At 44.9% G+C, this 19,061-nt stretch overlaps 1 protein-coding gene across 1 annotated transcript; it reads right to left on the bottom strand.

Annotated features, from left to right (window-relative positions):
- Positions 1 to 2,400: 2,400 nt before the first annotated feature.
- Positions 2,401 to 13,890, bottom strand: ZP4 (zona pellucida glycoprotein 4). Its single transcript, XM_082424324.1, has 12 exons — positions 9,963 to 13,890; positions 9,559 to 9,680; positions 9,377 to 9,479; positions 7,875 to 8,027; positions 6,906 to 7,093; positions 6,271 to 6,368; positions 4,830 to 4,960; positions 4,458 to 4,647; positions 4,234 to 4,381; positions 3,848 to 3,923; positions 2,764 to 2,880; positions 2,401 to 2,548 (listed from the first exon to the last, which is right to left on the bottom strand). Exons 1-12 carry the CDS (start codon positions 10,213 to 10,215, stop codon positions 2,445 to 2,447), a joined length of 1,683 nt encoding a protein of 560 aa, XP_082280450.1. The 5' UTR covers positions 10,216 to 13,890; the 3' UTR covers positions 2,401 to 2,444.
- Positions 13,891 to 19,061: the final 5,171 nt, after the last annotated feature.

The following is a 19,061-nucleotide window of genomic DNA, read 5'->3' as shown; positions in this document are numbered from 1 at the left end:
TTGCAGCAACACAGATGAAACTAAAGATTATCATACTAAATGAAGTCAGACAGAGAAAGACAAATATTGTATGATATCACTTATGGGGAATCCAAAAAAGGCTACAAATGAACTTATCTACAAAATAGAAGTAGAGTTACAGATATAGAAAATAAGGGACTTCCTTGGCACTCCAGTGGTTATTAGGACTTCACCTTCAATATAGGGGTTGTGGGTTCAATCCCTGGTTGGGGAGCTAAGATCCCACATGCCTCGCGGCCAAAACACCAAAATATAAAACAGAAGCAATATTGTAACAAATTCAATAAAGACTTTAAAAATGGTCCATCAAAAAAATCTTAAACAAAAAGGGAACTTATGGTTATGGGGTGTTAACAGTGGGAGAGAGATAAATTGGAAGATCAGGATTGACACACATATACACTACTATATATAAAATAGATAACTAGTAAGGGCCTACTGTAGAGCACAGGGAACTCTACTCAATACTCTGTAATGGCTTATATGGGAAAAGAATCTAAAAAAGTGGACATATGTATAACAGATTCATTTTGCTGTACAACATTGTAAAACTATACCAATAAAAATTATATAAAAAAGAGTGATGACAGAGGGGAGAGGAGACAGCTGTGGGCCCCCACAGGCTGGACTAGGCATAAACTAAGGAGGAGGAGCCAACACTAGACTATAGCACAAACTGTAGACTGTTGACCTCCCCAAAACAGATGCCTATCCTTATGGGATTTAGAGCAACTAAAACTCTTTACAAAGCTAGTATGAGTGTTAAGTGTTTCTAATATCTTTGGAAAATGTTTTAACTTCATAAGCAACTGCCAAACCATGCACTTTGTGCAGTTCTACTCCTTGATATCCAAGATAAGACATCTTCACAAAGAAGTTTAAGGACTGTTTGGCTTAGTTATCTATTGTGCCTTAAAAAAAAAAAGTAACCCCAAACTGTGGTGGCTCATAACATTAATCATTTCTCACAGTTGTGGTGGAGCAGGTATTTGGAAGTGGCTCGGCTGGGTGGCTCTGGTGCAGTCTTTCACGAGGTTTTGGTTACATGTGGACTAGGGCTGGAGGATCAGCTTCCAAGGAGGCTCATTCACATGGCTCTCGGCTGGGGGGCCTCAGTCCTTCTCCACAGGGCTGCTTTAGCATCCTTATTGCGGCATAACAGCTAGCTTCTCCAGAGCAAATGATCCAAGGCAGAAGCTGTGCTGTCTTTTATAACCTAGTGCCAGTAACACCATCATGTTCACCATGTTCTATTGTCACACAGCCATTTTGATTCCAAGTAGGAGATTGCACAAGGTTGTTGTATACAGGAAGAAGCTTTTTTACTAATCACCCCAAGCTAGAAACAACTTTACACCTCAAAGTGACCTGGAAGTTGCTCCATGAAGATGAATGGTCTTAATCTTATTTAACCAGGCATACTTTCATAGCTTCCCCCCTGGGGAGAGAGATCCACAGAGGTTGGCTAACAGTGTTAGTTACCAGAGTTCTTTGAGTAGGACATTTACCTTTAAGTCAGGATAATTCATTCTTCTCCTGTTTTTTTCTACTAATCTTAAGAGCTACTACACTATGAAATTACTTGCTGGTTCTGGGGCAAAACAAAGCCTCTTCTGATCAAGCTACTCCCAGTTGATCAATTCATGATCAGATACTTTTTTAGGCATTAGTTTTCCAAGTGTAATGCTTGGAAGAGAAAGATCAGGATCACCTGAGGCACGGTGATAAATGCAAGTTCATAAGCCTCAGCCCAGACCTACTTAATCAAAGTCGGGGGGTGGGGGCAGTAACTGTTTCCATCAGTCCTCCTTTGATCCTGATGCACACGAAAGTTGGAGAACCAATGGTCTAGAATAGCAGTCCCCAACCTTTTTGGCACCAGGGACCGGTTTCGTGGAAGACAATTTTTCCACGGACGGGGTGGTGGAGGGGTGGTTCAGACGGTAACGCCAGCGATGGGGAGCGGCAGATGAAGCTTCGCTCACTTACCCACTGCTCATCTCCTGCTGTGAGGCCCGGTTCCTAACAGGCCGAGGACTGGTACGGGTCCATGGCCCAAGGGTTGGGGACCTCTGAGCTAGAAGATTCGTGACTAGCTCTAGACTAGTTCTACCTAAGTTTGATCGAGTTTGTGGAAGAGTTTTGTTCTACACCCTCATAAACTTGTAAAAGATCTGCTAAGCCTGAGATACTAAGTTCTTGCAGATTCTGCTTGAGTTGTCAACCAACTATGAAATTCTACTGAAATGTTCTCTTCAGAAGATAGGAGGGCTGCAGAAGAAAAAATTACCCCAAGCTGGAAAGAGGTGACGCTAACAGTAGATGAGCTAGTGTAAAGAAATTACTTTTTACCTTTCAAATGAGAAGCTGAGCACAGGCTAGCAGTGCAATCTGGTTTTATTAACACATTTGGTCTGAGTAACTCATCTCCGTTTCCTGATGGCCAGGTAGGACACTAACAAGGCTCCAATGATTAAGGTTCCAGAAAGGCCAGCCACCCACAGAGCTTGGGAGTCTACAGGAGACCCTGGAGGATGGAAAGGTACATTAATGCATGCTGAAAATCAAGAGATTCTACATCCTAATAAAGACTGCCAGTCTTGAGCTACAGGAAAAAAAGCTAGACAATTCCTTTTGAGGTTCACATTGGCCAAATCAGTAAGGGAAGCAGGGGTGAGCAAGTAGCTTTGGTTTGACCAATGGTTCAGATACGGGACCTCCTGGAGGTCTCCTTCCACTCACTTGAGTATTTACGGAGCTTTTCTGAAGAGTCCGGAGTGGCTTGGAGTAAAATCATGGGGCCCTGGCTAGAAATGCTAGCAGTGCTGTTCTGAAAATGGATGTCAGAGCTTCTTCTTCCTGTTGGAGAGACGAGTTAGGGATTTGTTAGTACATGTGGTGTGAGCGGTTAAGGAGTCTAAAATAGTGCCAGGTCCCTTGGTATGGATAGCTCTGCTCCATGGGCCTCAAGAAAAACCTCAATGTGTTCGATACAAAGTCTCAGACTTGCTCATTTGTATTAACACTTTCGGAGAAATGATGACTTTGGACTATCCCCAAACTGTCATTCTTCTTACGTAGAGATGCTTAAACAGTTGTATCTTAGTACTGAGACCCTATGATATAAAGGTACCTGGTAAGACATTAATAGCAGAGCTCTGTTTGAATCCTATTTCTACTGCCAGTTGTAGATCTTTCAACTTTCAAAGTTTTAGTTTTTATAGACATATATGTATACAAGTGTATGTATCATTGCAGTTGGATGGTTCAATATTTAATCTATTATATGATAGTTATGAAAAATACTATGAGGTGGTTTTTTTTTGCCATAAGGGACTTAAAGCTTCAGGGGTCATGAATCCCCATTAATTCAGGAGCCAGGTACGATCTGTGGGATCAGGTGGAGTACACAGCTGTATGAGCATCGGGCCTGATCATCAGAGCACATAACTCTAAGTCTGCAATCCTATTCCACCTGTAAGCCTTCAGGCAAGTATAGAGGTCTACCATTTATATCTGGATAGACCAGAAATGTCTTATTAGATTATAGGCTGTGAACCCATTTGACTCCTGGCTAAGGCAAAATTTATATGGAGAAAAGCTAAAGCTGAGAGTTTTCAGGATTTACAGCTTATATTTAGAAGGCCTGGAATTCTAGGAAACTAGTTGTATTTCTGTTCTACTGCATCATGAAAGTACTTAAGGAAGCCTCGTTAATAAGATGAATCTTCGGTTTGACTCATTTGCCACAGGCTAAAGAAGGTTTGCTCTGGGACGCCAAATACACTGAAATCTGTCCTCTGGTGTAGACAGCTTGGAAACTTACGTCTGGCAGGACAGGTTGTCACACAGGATGGTGTCCCAGCAGGTTGGCAGACCGATGCACTGCAGTGCAGATACACCTGGGAGCCAACAGAATTGGGATCATGGTGTAACACGTCATGATAAGTCTTCAAACCTGCTTTATCTCCCCCAGGAAGAAATCAAGAAGTTTCAGAAAATCCTGAAAAACCAAGCTGACATCACAGAATCACTAAAATACTCGATTCTAGTTGACATGTCACACATGCCATTGGCATCCTTTGACTGGTCCAAAGCAGTACCAACAATCAATGTTTAAGGGCCACTTCGGCTGAAGAGGGGTACAGTGTGAGAACACTTGAGCTGGGGGGTTTAGAGCCCTGCTGAAGACCACAGAAGGTGGCATCGTACCGGTCCCTTGAGTGCCTGCTTTGCCGCTGAGTCCACGAAACTGAAGGTGGAAATGCTGAAGCGCTGGTGGTGAGAAGGAAACGCCAGGTCCAAGGCTCTCCGGACAGGGATCAGTTTGGTCTGATAGTTGTCTCCAGTGTAGGGGCATCTAAGCAAGGATATCCAGCAGTCAAGATGGGCTTCGTGGAGGGTGTTTAACAGAAGTGCAGGAAAAAGCCACTTACCCATTTACCAGCATGGGCCACTGGGGCTGGAGCAGGGCGTTTGTGCTGGGGGTGGCCCAACACTGGTGTAGGCGCAGCTCTAGACTGGGGTCTGTTCTGTGTTGGATGGAGACCTCCACGTAGATGGGATCCCGAAGCAATTTCACCACTGGGTAGTCACTAGCAGTGTAGTAGGAGCTATAGTGTTTGTCTGCAAGAGGCCAAAACAAGTTGAAGCAGTAAAGAGCTTGGAACCTCTAGGTGGCTTGAGATAGACCATCACCCACATAAACACCTCTGGTAAGTATCTTGTTACCAAGGTAGGGTCTTGACGCCCAGAGAAGTGACAAGACTTGGACTAGAGGCCAGATACTCCACAAAAGAGGGTCTTACCTTTGGCAATCTGAAGTTCCAGAGTGAGGTGTCCAGGCTGGGTCTCAGGAAGGGGCGGTGGGAGAGTAAAAACCTGGACATTAACTGGAAGAGCACTGCTGCTTGCAGAGTAGCTACAACTGATTCGAAGCCTGCAGAAAAATAAGATTTTAGCTACTATCCTGGGGGCGTGGACCATGCCACCTCTTTAAGGTTTGAGGAACCATTAAGTGCTAGGTGTTGGAACAAGTTTATAAACGTGTTGTGTGATTCTGGCCTTGTGAGAGCTATCATTGGGGAGACTGATATGTAAACAAGATCAGTGTTTGAGAGTTTGATATAAAAACCATACAAGAAATAGATATGGTCAACAGATGAATGGATAAACATGCGGTAGATACAATGGAACACTACTCAGCCATAAAAAAGAATGAAATGATGCCATTTGCAGCAACATGGATGGACCCACAGATGGTCATACTAAGTGAAATCAGACACAAAGACAAATATCATATGATATCACTTACATGTGGAATCTAAAATAGGACACAAATGAACTTATCTATGAAACAGAAACAGACTCACAGACAGAGAACAGACTTGTGGTTGCCAAGGGGAAGGGGAAGGGGAAGGGAAAGTGGGGGAGGGATGGATTGGGAGTTTGGGATTAGCAGATGCTAAATATTACATAGAGACTGGATAAATAAGGTCCTACTGTACAGCACACGGAACTATATTCAATATCCTGTAACAAACCATAATGGAAAATATGAAAAATATATATAACTGAATCACTTTGTTGTACAGCAGAAATTAAAACATTGTAAATCAACTATACTTCAATTAAGAAATAGATATGGTACTATGGGAAAAACGTACCTTCTGAGGAGGGGGTAGTCAGGGAAGATGTTGCAGGGGATGTGATAAAAGTAACTGAGAGATAGAAAAGTACGGAGGCAAGAAGTTTGAGGGCCACTGAATACTCCAGAAGCACAATCTGGGGTTAGGGAATAGTGAGGGAAGGATTGAGAAAGATTAGGCTGGAGAAGTAGTAGCAGTTTCATGCAGGGCCCTGCAAGTTATGCTCACGATGTTAAGCTTAAGCTCTAGGAAGACAAAGAGAAAGCTTTAAGTATGCTAGCTAAGGTTTTAAAGGGATTCATTTTGCTACAGCTTAAACAGTGGAGGTAGAAGGAAGAGACCAGAGTGAGAAACAAAAGACCTGGTGAAATGAATTAGAAGTCAGGTAAGTTTGAGGCTTAGGATCAAGTTGGTGGCAGTAACGCAGGGCTATTGGATCAAATAATGGTCAGTGAGATTGGACAACCAAGGCAGTTGAGATTCTCCTGTCATGAGGAGATGGTCATTTCTGGATTCATGTTTACTCTAAAACTCCTGCTTTATGCGAGAAGGGAAGTCAGGCATTCTGGTCAAGCAAGCTCAGGTTAACTAAGACCCTTACCTGAAGATACTGTCTCGGGTGATAGAACCACGGCTCCAAGTTCTCACATCCCGAGTTGCAACCAGCTCGTTTTCATATACTGCCTGGTTTCCAGTGATCTACAAGGGCAGGTGAAGAGTCTTGTCACTCCTGCAAGCCAGATGCTGCTTCACTCATCATTTGCTTTGTTCAGTGCTCAGCAAGGCTGCCCTATTACAGGTTGCATTTTTCACAACGTGAGTGGAGGCAAGAGCAGGTGGCATTGACTAGCTGGCAAGTTATCACTTCACCTTACTTTCAGGACAAAGGGCAGGAAGAGGCTTAGGAGTACTCAGATGAGGCAGCCAGAAATACCACCCATCTCAGCTGACCTCCCTGCTCGTTTCCCAGGGCAGTGCAGTGGGAAGAACCTGTTATTTGTTCTTCTACAGTGTGGTAAGCGGTGCTAGCCCCTCGCTGGAGTGCAGGTGGGATGACTTAGCCGAGTGCCCTGGGGAGGCTTTGGCTTTCTCAGTGATGAAGCCCTCTCTGTCCTAGAGACCATCCTACGCACCAAGCAGTAGTCACGGCTAAGCTATTCCAGTTCTCCCCCCATCACTAGGGCATTCCTACCCAACTTCAAGTCAGGAACAGAGCCCAAGGTCAGCTCTTCTCACCCATTTTGTAGTACCACAGGCAGTAAACGGAAACCGGAACAGGACAAAGGTGTGTGTTGCCGTCGCAGGTTTACATTCACTGTCATTCCTGAAGGCCAAGTGCACAGAATTCAGCAGCAGTGGGGGCGAGGTCACATTCCGAGACACAGCGATGGAGAAGTGGCCGTCCTGGGTACAGCGTGCGGTCACTGAAACACCAGAGCGACTGTGCTGAAGGCAGGTCATCTCGCTTGTTACTGAGCCAGCCAGACAGGAGTCTAATTATTTAGTTTAGTTCTTTTAAATTCCCCGCCCTCCTCTCACCCCACTCCTAGAAAAGCTGCATTCCCAGCTAGTGACCTTGATGCAGGTTCAGCCATCCAGAGCTTCAGCAAGGCTCTGCATGGCCACTTGGGTTTGAATCTTGCCTCCACCACTTACTGTGTGGCCTCAAGGAGAGTGAGTATTTAACCTCCTTGCATCAACTTCATCTGTAGAATGGGGACAGCTGTACCTGCTTTGTTTTACTGATCAGCTAGAATTCAGAGCATAGAATTGAGTGTGGCATCTAGGTGTTTAATGAGGGTCTTTTTTTTTTTTTTTTAAATGGGAAAAACTTGGAGCATGGTTTGGGACAAATAATCATCTTTTGAAATAAAGCTCTCTAGACAATCAGCCACCAGTGGCTATTTCTTGGGAATTGGTTAAGTTTCTGTCAATTAGCATCTTGCACACAGACTTAGCTTCTTGAGTTCATTGAGCGTTACTTGCTCTACATTGGATTCTAGGAGAATAGACAATGGAAGGCTGTAGAAAGCTCTTGTCACTTACGGTCAAGTGTTCTAGGAGGTGTTGCTTATACATCAACCTCTGGTCATCTTTAGTATTTGCCTTCTGGATGGGGGTGGGGGAGATAACCCTCCTCTGGGTTTAGTTAATGGTAATTGCAGGCACTTTTCTTCAGCTGATTTCAAAGACACAGTGACTCACCTGTGTTTCCGTAGTAACAGGAATTGACCTCTTCAGAATCGTAGCAGCAGCCTAGTTGCTTGCAGTCTCCTTGAGTGATGGGTGAAGGAGCACATGGCAGTCTGTCCCACACTGGGACAGAGTCGCAGAGGCCACCATTTGGGATGTCTAGGGCTAGATTTTGCAGAGACGAGCAACATTAAGTAACAAAGTTTGGTCTTTAAGAAGAGACCATTTCATTACAAAGCATTAACATTCAATTCCCATAGATATCTACATGATTGAAAGGGATATATACATACTAGAGATTATATCTGAGTTAGAAAGTTAACTATTAGATCACCTTATAGGAGTCCCCTGAAAGGCGTCCTCTTTGGAAGAAATACCAGTAAGATTGGAAGAAGCAGTGAGACTCAACTTTTTTATTCAAGTAAAGAATTCTTATGGTTCTGATGAACCTAGGGGCAGGACAGGAATAAAGATGTAGACGTAGGGAATCGACTTGAGGACACGGGGAGGGGGAAGAGTAAGCTGGGACAAAGTGAAAGGGTAGCACTGACATATATACACTACCAAATGTAAAATAGATAGCTAGTGGGAAGCAGCCGCATAGCACAGGGAGATCAGCTCGGTGCTTTGTGACCACCTAGAGGGGTGGGATAGGGAGGGTGGGAGGGAGACGCGAGAGGGAGGAGATATAGGAATATATGTATACGTATAGCTGATTCACTGTTATACAGCAGAAACTAACACACCATTGTAAAGCAATTATACTCCAATAAAGACGTTAAAAATAAAGAATTCTTAATTCTCTTCTTTAAAAGGCACTTCTCAATCTTAGTGTAGTCTATATTACCATCATTTTGAAATGCAGTTCTGATTCAGTAGGTGGGGAGTGGGGCCTATGATCCTATATTTTATCAGTATTACCCCAGTGGCTATAGCCTAACAAGGCAGGTGTGAAGAATTACAAATTCGACTCTTATGACTGAGGTAGGGCTCGCAGGTGGCAAGGCAAGATTTGCTGGAGTTGAGTTGGTGTCATACTTCCTATTAATTACCCAGTTAAGTAATCGAGCAGCGCCCCTAGCTGAAGAGGCTGAGCCCTATTCTCAGCGCAGTCTGCTTCTTGAAGGCATTTGCCGAGTCTCCTTGATAACTTCAGCTTCCTCCCCTACCCTTCAAGGCGGGGGGAGCTCTGGTCCTGGGATAACTCTTGGTTGAATCCCAGCTCTACCACCTACCAGTGAGGGGCACTTGGTAAGCTCCCGGCTGGGGGCCAGCAATAGGGCTCACAGCGCTGGGCTGGGATTATAGGTGACACGTGCAGCACCACCCCCAGTGCCTGGGCCCCAGGTCATCGCTCAGGTGGTGGTTATCCTAAGGTCTCCCGTGGAGGGGAGAGTTAGAAGACAGTCCTCCATGGGTGCCTGGGGTCACCGCACACAGCAGGTAGAAGATGCCTGAGGGCATCTTCCAGGCAGCTTCATACCACCCAGAACCTGGAAGTTTCCAGCCCTTACCTGGGAGATCCATGGGACACCTGAACAGCTTTGTCTCTGTAACCGTCCTGCGTCCACCCGCATCTGCTCCTTCAACTCCAACCGGCATGATGTAGTGGGAGTCCTGGAGAGACAGGCCCCGGGAGTCAGCCCGGATGGTGACACAGGTGTCTCAGCATTCCTGAGGACTGGGTCGTACTCACCCACTCAGTGACATAGCAGCCGCTGTAGGACACGTCCACCAGCAGGGAGCTGCCAGGGCCCTCGCTCACCCAGGTGCCACACTCAGAGTCATTCTGCAGCCTGTGCGGCAGCCCGCGATTATCTGGGGGCGGGGAAGGGGGGAAAGCACAGATGGTCGGTCACCACTGTCACCAGGGCTGGGAAAGGACTGCCAGCTTTGCCTTAGACCCCAGGGACAGCTGCCAAGAAAAGAGGAACAAAAGGGGAATCAGATTCAAAAGCAAAGCTACATTTTAAAAGATTCGTTCTATAGAGAGAAGCGGCAGAGTTTAGCACAGGGGGGAAGCATTTAGGACAGGAAGCAGAGGGCAGTTGTAGGCAGTAGAGGAGACACGCCATTGCCTGGCTCAGCCTTCAAACCTACCCCAAGCTACTAGTGCAGGAGGGGTTGCTGTCTCCTGGCTGAGAAGGTTAATGGTGAACTGAAAGCTCCTTAGCCCACAGCGGAGTCCACTGGGATAACCTGGTGCCTCGGGCTCACGCTGGCCACTCAGAGCAACAGACAGTGGAAACCAGAGCCAGAGGGATCGCAGCAGCCACATAGCAGCGTCGCCAAGAGCCTGACTGACCGCGCTTCCGGTCCTGCACTTCCTCTCCCGAGAGCCCGCGCTCCCCATGCCCTTTATATACAGAGAGAAAGCTGGTTTCAGGTGCACGTCTATGTAGCATGCAGGTGGGACCCCTTTGGAAAGGGTGATTCCTCCAGCTTCATTCACTTTAGGCCACAGTCTGCAGCTGCAGCACTTTAAACATCGAAATCAGGTGGTCTTCAGAGACCAGGAACAATGTGGTGCCTTTTAGCTAAGAGAGGCTTTCTCCCGGTTGCTCAGTGTAGCACTTATTTTACTAGCTTACTGACCTTCCTTTAGAAGCTTGCATATTTGGGTGTAAATCCTAGCTCTGCCACTTATGAGCTGTATGAACTGGGTAAGTTACTACCTCTCAGAATCTCAGTATTCTTATCTGTAAATTGGGAATATCTCCTGGCAGGTTTGTTCTTTTGATTGTATTTAGCCTAATATTTATGATAGGAACAATTTTCCCAAGTTGAGTAAGAATCTTTGTCAGAGCACTGAGAACGTGTAACCAGATATCCATAATTCTCTTCAACTAATAAAAGCGAACAAATAAGCCTGTGTCTTCCCCGGGGAAATTGCACAACTCATTTAACCATGTGGTGACAAACAACACTGAGGAAATGCTGGACTCTGCCCTCAGGGATGGGATGTGGCTTTCCAACATCTCTGTCTGGTTTGGGTTTGGCCACTAGCCCATCACATCCCATTTACTTGCTCACAGGACTTACCACATTGGATTTTAATGGCCTCTTATTTACTCAGTGTCCCTACTAGAAGCACTTGAGGGCAGGGACCGATGTTTTATTTTTCATTGCATCCTGAAAGCCTTAGACAGTGTGTACTCAGTGTTTACTGGGGAAAGAATGAATCAATGAATTCGCTTTCATTAGTGGCCATGTCCTAAGGCTAAGCCCCTTGAAAATGTGGTTTCCCAACCTCACTGGCACAGATTCATTTCCTTTGTGATGAGCTCAAACTCACAATATTTAGGTGTTTTTTCTTCAAGTCATTATACATGTGAGTAAGTATAAGAATGAAGAGGAATACAACAAACTAGTGAATAAAACAAAAAAACAGCAGACTCACAGATATAGAGAACAAACTAGTGGTTACCAGTGGGGAGGGGGAAGGAGGAAGGGGCAAGATAGGGGTAGGGGGAAAAAAGTTATTATGAGATTATATGAAATCATCTGTGTGAAACTTCTGAAAACTGTAAAGCAGTATAGAATTTCAAGAATCTTTCATTCAATAAAAAAAAAAAAGGATGAGGGTTGGACTTATGTGCGATGCCTCAGGAGCTGAACGGCCAGTCTCCCCACTGGACTTATGAATGCTGCTCCCTAAAGTAGTGAAAAATCTAGGAAAGTTTACCTATTTTGCTAAAACTTGCAGGCAGTATAGAATAGTGGTTATATGGATTTTGGCAATGGGTGAATCTGGGTATAAATTCTGAGTCATTACTTACTAGCTCAGTGACCTCTGTCAATGAGTTACAATTTTTATATCTGTAAAATGGGGATAATAACACCTACCTCACAGGGGAGGTATTATTATAACGAACAGGTTTTTGTTCGATTAAATTATGTATGGATAGTGCTTATTACAAACCTTGCTGCATAATCGTGACTTGTTAAATTGTCACTAACATTAACAAGACAAGTCTGTGTGCTTGGGAAATAAAGGTGAGATGGGAGGTGAAAAGAAAGCAAGTGCCAAGCAATGGACTCCTTGGCTCGGTGGCGAGTCTGAAGAGCAGCCTGTACTTCTGGGGTTGCGTTCCCTTGTGAGGGTATGTGTTTACACAGCTGGGAAACAAACATAAAAGTCTGGAACTATGTTGTGATATCTGGAAGTCCCCCCAGGCTCACACCAGTCACGCGGATGTAGAGGGTCAAGGGTGAATCCCAAGAGACACCAGCAGGGCTGAGATGAGGTGAGTCCACGCTCACTTCTGCACTAAATCCTCTGAGGACATCTTTATTCAACGACACGACTCGGTTTCGGGAGAGAAAATGCACTGAAAATGTGTGGCCCACCTCAAGGAGCCCCGATTATCTCAAAAGTAACTCTCTGCCCTTTGAATCTGGAAGGGCAAATGCTGCTCTTAGCATTCTCTTATATTAAAATCATCCGCTCGTTTAAAAACAATTCTAGTGGGGGACTTCCCTGGTGGTCCAGTGGTTAAGAATCGGTCTTGCAATGCAGGGGAAGCCCGTTCGATTCCTGGTCGGGGGACTAAGATGCCGCATGCCGCAGGGCAACTAAGCCCGTGTGCCACAACTACTGAGCCCTCGCGCCACAACTACGGAGCTCACGTGCTCTGGAGCGTGCATGCCACAACTAGAGAGAAGCCCGTGCACCACAACGAAGAGCCTGTGTGCCACAACGAAAGATCCCGGGTGCCGCAACTAAGAACCGACGCAGCCAAAAATAAATAAATAAATATTAAAGAAAAAATAAAAAAGTAAAAAATCATAATTTTAGTGGGATTACAGGTAGAATACAAATCACATAAATTGTAGAGACTTATCAAAAGCCCTGTCATCACTGCAGTGTTCATCTGACTCACGCTTTATAGGCATATTTAAGGATCCACTTTGTGTCACCTACCAAAGGACTGTATTATACCCCTGGCTTTCCAGGGTCCCCAGCTTGTAGACAGCAGATCGTGGGACTTCTCAGCCTCCATAAACATGTGAGCAAATTCCTCATAATAAATATATATCTATACCTCTCTATCCCCTACTTGTTCCGTTTCTCTGGAGAACCCTGACTCACACGCTGCTCATTCCTCATTCACTGGACTGGCCCCCGAGGGTCCCCGAGACACGGGAGGGCAAGGACAGCCTGTGCTACTGGGGAAAGGCAAAGTCTGATTTCTGAAAACCTTGCTCACTCTGGGCATACCTTCTTTGAGTTACATTTGAATGTTTCGATTTAAACTAAAGAACAAGGGTATAGCTATGCCAGGTTTACTAATGCTCCCTTTATTGGAAATGGGCACACATGGCGATTTCTTTAGAGACTAGCTGCGTTTTGATACATACCAAGGTTGTTACTGCTTTCTGGCCGTTGGACACATGTTCCTTGAGACCTGGCATCGACAGCGGCTCCCTTGCTGTGACTGGAGTGTGCCCTCCTGACTGGAAGGTGGGGTACCACATAAACAAAGCCCCAGGAAACTCTCATCAAGTGTGAAAAAGCAATAATCAAAATTACCCCTCAAATATGGAGGACCAATTAGACCATTGTGTGTGCTAATCAGTAATTAGGGGGCACCCAGCTGTTCTCGGCAAGTGGTGGCAATAGGATACTTCTCTTCTGAAGGAAGACGTCCGACAATGTACTGCAAGTACTTACACGGGTTTCCTTCTCAGCAAGCAAGAACAAAGTGCGAGCCTGAGTCAGTTGTGAGGCGACGAGTCCTAGCCCCAGCTCTTCTTTTGGCTTCCTCCTTCCCGCCTGGGCCAGGCAACCCCCTGCCCTGGCTGCCCAGCCCCGACTCTGCTCTGATTTTGTCTGGCCTCTCCTGCTCCACCCCTTCCTGTCACCATGACCACCGCCAGTAGGGGAAATTATCCTTCCTTCTTCCTCAGGCAGGAGGGGCCCCAGCTGAATAGGCTTTTGGACTTTGAGAGGAATGGCAATGTGCTGGCTACCTCTCTCTTGAGGTGGAAGAGTAGTTAAGTAAGTAGTTAGGTGATTAAGAAAGAGGTAGTAAACTGCTAAAGAAAGAAAAAGAACTAAAATTAAGGACCTTGGGGTGGGGATTTACAGGTACAGTTGGTGTGAGATTTCTGGCCTGTACAGTGTCTACTGAAATGCATGCCCCCCTCTTGAATTAGGCTCAAAGGGACAACAGTCGTATTGGATAAGAGTCCACACTAATTACCCCATTTTAACTTGATTACCTCCATAAACACCCCATTTCCAAATAAGGTCACATTCTTGTGTGATAGCAGATAGGTTAGGGTGTTCCCAGAGAAAGAGAACCAGGGATGGCTTTCTTGAAATGAGAAGCCATTTTGGCTAAGCCATTTTGTGTTCTAAGCCTGGCCACAATGCCTGCCCTTGAACAGGTCTCAGTAATCAATGATCTTAAGGAACAAAGGAATGCAGGAACAGAGAAAAGGCAGTCAAACAAGAGTGCAATGATTAAAGCAGAGGCCTATTTCCTCCTCAAGGGATATACGGAACAATCTGACACTTGTCTTTGAGTTCTGCAGGAACTAAGGCCCCCAACCAGGTGGAGGACAGAATGGTGATGTCGACCCTTCTGACTTCAATCAACTAAAGTTTGGACTCTGTCAACCTCTGCCTCAATTTTATGCTGAGTTCTCTTCTGCTCAATCCCCTTCATGAATATGCATGTGCCCTTAGCTTAAAACTTCCCCAATTTGGCTGTTCAGGGAGACACTGCTTTGGGAAAGATGCCTGGTGCTCTCTTCCTTGCTGCAAGTAATAATAAATCCTTCCTTCTCCCAATCTCTGGCTTGGCTATGTCTTTTGGTTCAACACCCACCAAGAGGTGAACCCGGTCACATTCACTGGGCTAGGACTTCAATGTATCTTTAGGCACAATTCAACTCAAAACACCTTGCAAACCATGTAAAACTGCATCAGCCAAATTAATCTTTCTTTGGGGCTTTTTTCTTTTTTTTTTTTTTTAATGACATGAGAACTCAATGTATCTGAAAGCCTCTGTTTCTTCACTTTTATAATTTTTCTTTCCTTGTTAAAAGTCCTTTTAAACATTCCAATCTTGCTTTGGCTAAACTAAAGGGATTTTTAAATTCCTTTTTGTTTAGATGAAAAGGATTGGTAAATGCATACAATGGCTGAGCTGACTGGTACTAATTGGCTGTTTCAGTTCAGAGCAGGGCAAACCAGGTGAGCTAGGACAGTTGAAGAATAGGCTTGGCCATTGCCTTATGCTTGATAGCTATTCTAGCACAACTGCTCTCAGCTGACTGGAGTTGATTGGGTAATTAACTTACCAAGTTTGTTGTGCCTGATGGTATCTTATATACTCATAAGTCTTATATTCTACCCCAACCTGACTGTAATCAGGATATAGCCTTGCGTTTCTAGCCATGTGCCTTTATATACACGGTTTCCTCCTCATGGGATGCCCACAGCCTCACCTCTATTTGAGCAGTCCCTCACTGTCACGCAGGGCAAAGATTCTCCAAAGCCTTGTCCCTGAACGAGCAGCACCAGCGTCACCTGGGGACTTAGGAGAGCTGTCTGCCAATCTGGGGGCCTCACTCCTGATCTAGGGAATCAGAAACTCTGGGTGGGGGACCCATCATGGTTAAGCCTTCCAGGTGATTCTGACACACACTCAGGCTTGAGAACCACCACCTTAAGGTAGAACCTCCAAGTCCTCTTCTCCATGAAGCATTTCCTGATTGTCCAGCCGGAGGGAACTCCTTCTTAGTTCGGAAAACCAACACTCTTTATGTGTATTCCTCTTGTGACAACAGCAATTCAGGACTCTGCTTTCCCTTTCTGGATTCAATGTCCTTGAAGCATGTGTCTTACTCATCTTTGTATTCTCCATATTACTTACCCAAGTGCTCAAACCATATTTTTGAGATGAATGAACTCTGATCTCATAAGTGGTCTGCATCCATGCTTTAGAAGGAGCCAGTTTTGCAAGACCTGCTTCTTATTTGCCACCAGCCTGTGTTTCTGTGCTAACTCAGCATGTGAGGGAAACTTCCTGTTATCTCCAGGAGAAGACCCAGTCTCCTTAGCATGGCCCCCCCAAGCCCTCCCTGATCTTGTCTCTGCCATGTGTCCCAGTGGCCCCCTTCTTCCCAGTGGCTGGTCATATAAAGCTCCTCTGAAGTTTCCCAAACCTGCTCTGACTCCACACACTGCTCCCCCCACCACCCCGCCCCGGGCTGTGGTCTGTGCTCTTTTCTATTCTGGGATGCCCTGTGGATCCTGCCATATCAGTCAACAAAGGATGTTGTGGCCATCAAGCCGTCAGCCACTGCAGTTGCCCCTGACTGTGAACCCTGAGGGGATTCAGGGTGGAGAAAACAGGACACTGGCCCCAGATAGTTAAGGTGCACATAGAAGGAATGATTTCAGTGAGCCCAGACTTGCATCTTCCCCATACACAGAAAAGCACTTAATTCATTAACTTGAGATGTCTGGTTTTCTTTAATTAACAGTAATCTTCTGATATTCTGCCTGCTTTTTGGTTTGTTTGTTTGCAAAAGCTCCCATACATCCTGGTTCCTCCCTTACCTCTTCCGAGCAGTCCTTCAGAACTATGACAGACTGCCTCTCAGGCTTAAATCCTAAGAAAGGCTGCTGAATAAAACATAATTCTTAACTTTTCGGTTGTGCTTTTTTTTCCCCCCAGTCGACAACCGTCTCCTGCTTTGTCTGCTTGTTTCCGGCTTGGCTTACTTTTACTTATTTCATAGCATCTTATTCTTTAAAAAATCTGGCCGAGGGATCACCTCCTCTGGAAATCCTCCTCTGGCCCCTGGCCACCTGGCCGGGTTGCGGGCTGTGCCCTGAGCACTTTAGTACCTTCTGCTCTCACAGCCCTTCCCAGGGCATCGCATCCTCTGTCTGGGTCCTTTTCAGCCACAGGGTCTTTGAACGCAGGGTCCGTCCCCTCTAGCTTAATGCCTTCAAAGCAGCAAAGCCTCAATAAATATTTATGCAATGGACGGATCGTGCTCTGGGAATTCAGCTTAGACAAAATTTTAAAATCCCATTGAAGGTCCCACCTTCCCCCTTGCATCTTTCTACCCTGCATTTCACACAGGACTAGCAGTTCTCCTTTGAATTCAGTTAGAGTTTTCTTTATCTTCTTTACAACCTTCCCTAGAAGAGGTCTAGTTAAATGATTTTGCCAAAGCATATTCGTGCATATACAAAAACATATCATGAAGCAGAGTAGTTGCCTACTGCCTCTAAGCAAATATCAATAGAAGCATAGAATGTTTCTGTTAAGATCTTTTTATCCAGCCTGAACACGAATAACTCGAGTCACACAGTGTAGTCAATGCTTCGGGAATAAATCATGTTAATTCCACTATATTTATAAATAATAGCCAACTTCACTGAGCCTCTACTCTGGACCAGATATTTTCCTAGATCCTGGGGATGAAACTCACCTTTCTCCTGCTCTCATTTGCTGGTTCTCTTTCTCTTTGCATCCCAATCTCTCTCTCATGGGACATACTTTCTGTCACATACTATGCCACTCTCAGAGATCAGTTAAAAAAAAAAAAAGAGACTTGGTCTCATGGAACTTACAGATGAGATACTTATTATTTACTGAACAATATTAGTCACACATGTATCCCCTAGGCTTAGCCCAATGTCTGGCCATGAATGCTCGTTAATGAGTGAATGAATGGACGAAAGTATAAAACCATGAGTAAACTAATTTCAAATATTTCTATACATTTCACTTCAGAGCAACCAGCAGCTCTGAAGTGTTTTATCGATGCATGTGATTCAGGGGCTGTCCTTTCTGACTGGGTGCTGAGTGTTCTAGAGAATCCCTCTAATATTCTCATTTATTTTCCACTATCCTCCTTTTCCTTTTTTCCTTAGTGTGGCAGATAAGTGATAGGTTAGACTCAGAACTAAAGAACCTAATCAAGGTTGCTTTTGTTTTTTCTCAAACTTCAAAGCCCTAGTTTTACAGAGCCATCTAATATACTTGGTGCTGATAAAATTTGGCATAAGTTTCCCCCAAATTCAGCAGGACCCTGCCAACAGCTAGCTTTGAGGCTTCGTGCCTATGACTGGGGTAGTCACGGATTCAAAAGGCCAAGCGGGGCTGCCTCAGGAGTGTCCCCTGGAAGCTGACTGCAGACTCATCTGATTTCCTCTGATGGAGAACACAAATCCCTCCTCCTTCCCTTACCTCCACTCCCAGTGATACCTGCAAAGTTTTACTACATAAAATTCTCCAGAACTGATGGAAATGGTTGCAAGGACAAATTGAGGTAACAGCTGGAGAAAGACTGCTTATGAACTGGAGATGCAAACTGGCCACGGCATTGGATAATGAATGACTCCAATCTGGGTAAGAGACTGGGGTCATGCTTATTACAGCCCCACACGCAGACACAGTGAGAGTGAGACTTTGGCAGGGATTTATCACACAGTATATTAAAAATGTCATTAGTGAAAAATTAATATTACATTTTAGAGGGGCAGAAGCAATCATCTCAGTTTAATAACAGAGGACAGTTCTCATAAATACCCTTTATTTTCCCTCAAGCAGAAAATGAGGAACAGGCCAGGATTATCAGATCTCACCCTCCTCCTTCCAAATGCAAACTGAAACTGTTGATCGTTTCATTTCTTTCTTCTTAAATTGGGTCGCGTTGTCAGCTTGTGTGACAGGTCGTGCCTTTCCCTTTATTTAAAACGATAGAAGAATCCTGGCCTTTGGAGGTAAAGGAATTGCTTCTCATTCATTGAAAATTATAAGCTTTGAAGATGGATTTTTAGGAAGGCTTTTGCTTCCAATAAACACTGAGTTGTGTTTCCACATCCTTTCCCATGCTTTGAAGGAGAAAGAAAAGACTTCTGATGCTCACAGCGTAACAGGAAAGGCCTTAGGAGTTGAGGAACACTTCCAAAGACACCTCAGTTTAACCCTTGGAATTCTTGCACTTCCACAGAGTAGCCAGGGAAATGATCTCACTGACTCTGTTTAAACCTCCTCCTTGATTAAGCATCTAGGATTGTGCTAGGAAGTGAAGGGAGTAATAATAATGATAACATGAAAGAACAAATCTGAAATATTAAACAGTAAATAAAATCTTAGACCTGCAGACTATTAGAGCTGAAATCAATTTTAAGGATCTTTTACTTTTTATATAAGAAAATGGAAG

This window comes from Balaenoptera physalus (genome assembly GCF_965194825.1).
Source record: "Balaenoptera physalus genome assembly, chromosome: 14".
NCBI classification, from domain to species: Eukaryota; Metazoa; Chordata; class Mammalia; order Artiodactyla; family Balaenopteridae; genus Balaenoptera; species Balaenoptera physalus.
The sequence above is the reverse complement of the archived record's forward strand: the minus strand, read 5'-3'. Positions and strand labels throughout refer to the sequence as shown.

Bases quoted from the DNA above. Each gene is read 5' to 3' on its own strand.
- ZP4 (XM_082424324.1), bottom strand. From the start codon at position 10,215: ATGGGGAGCGCGGGCTCTCGGGAGAGGAAGTGCAGGACCGGAAGCGCG. The intron at 7,094-7,874 runs GTGAGTCACTGT...CTGGTGTTTCAG, and splicing joins CTGTTACTACGGAAACACAG to TGACCGCACGCTGTACCCAG. The intron at 6,369-6,905 runs GTGAGAAGAGCT...CTGCCCTTGTAG, and splicing joins CCTGTGGTACTACAAAATGG to ATCACTGGAAACCAGGCAGT.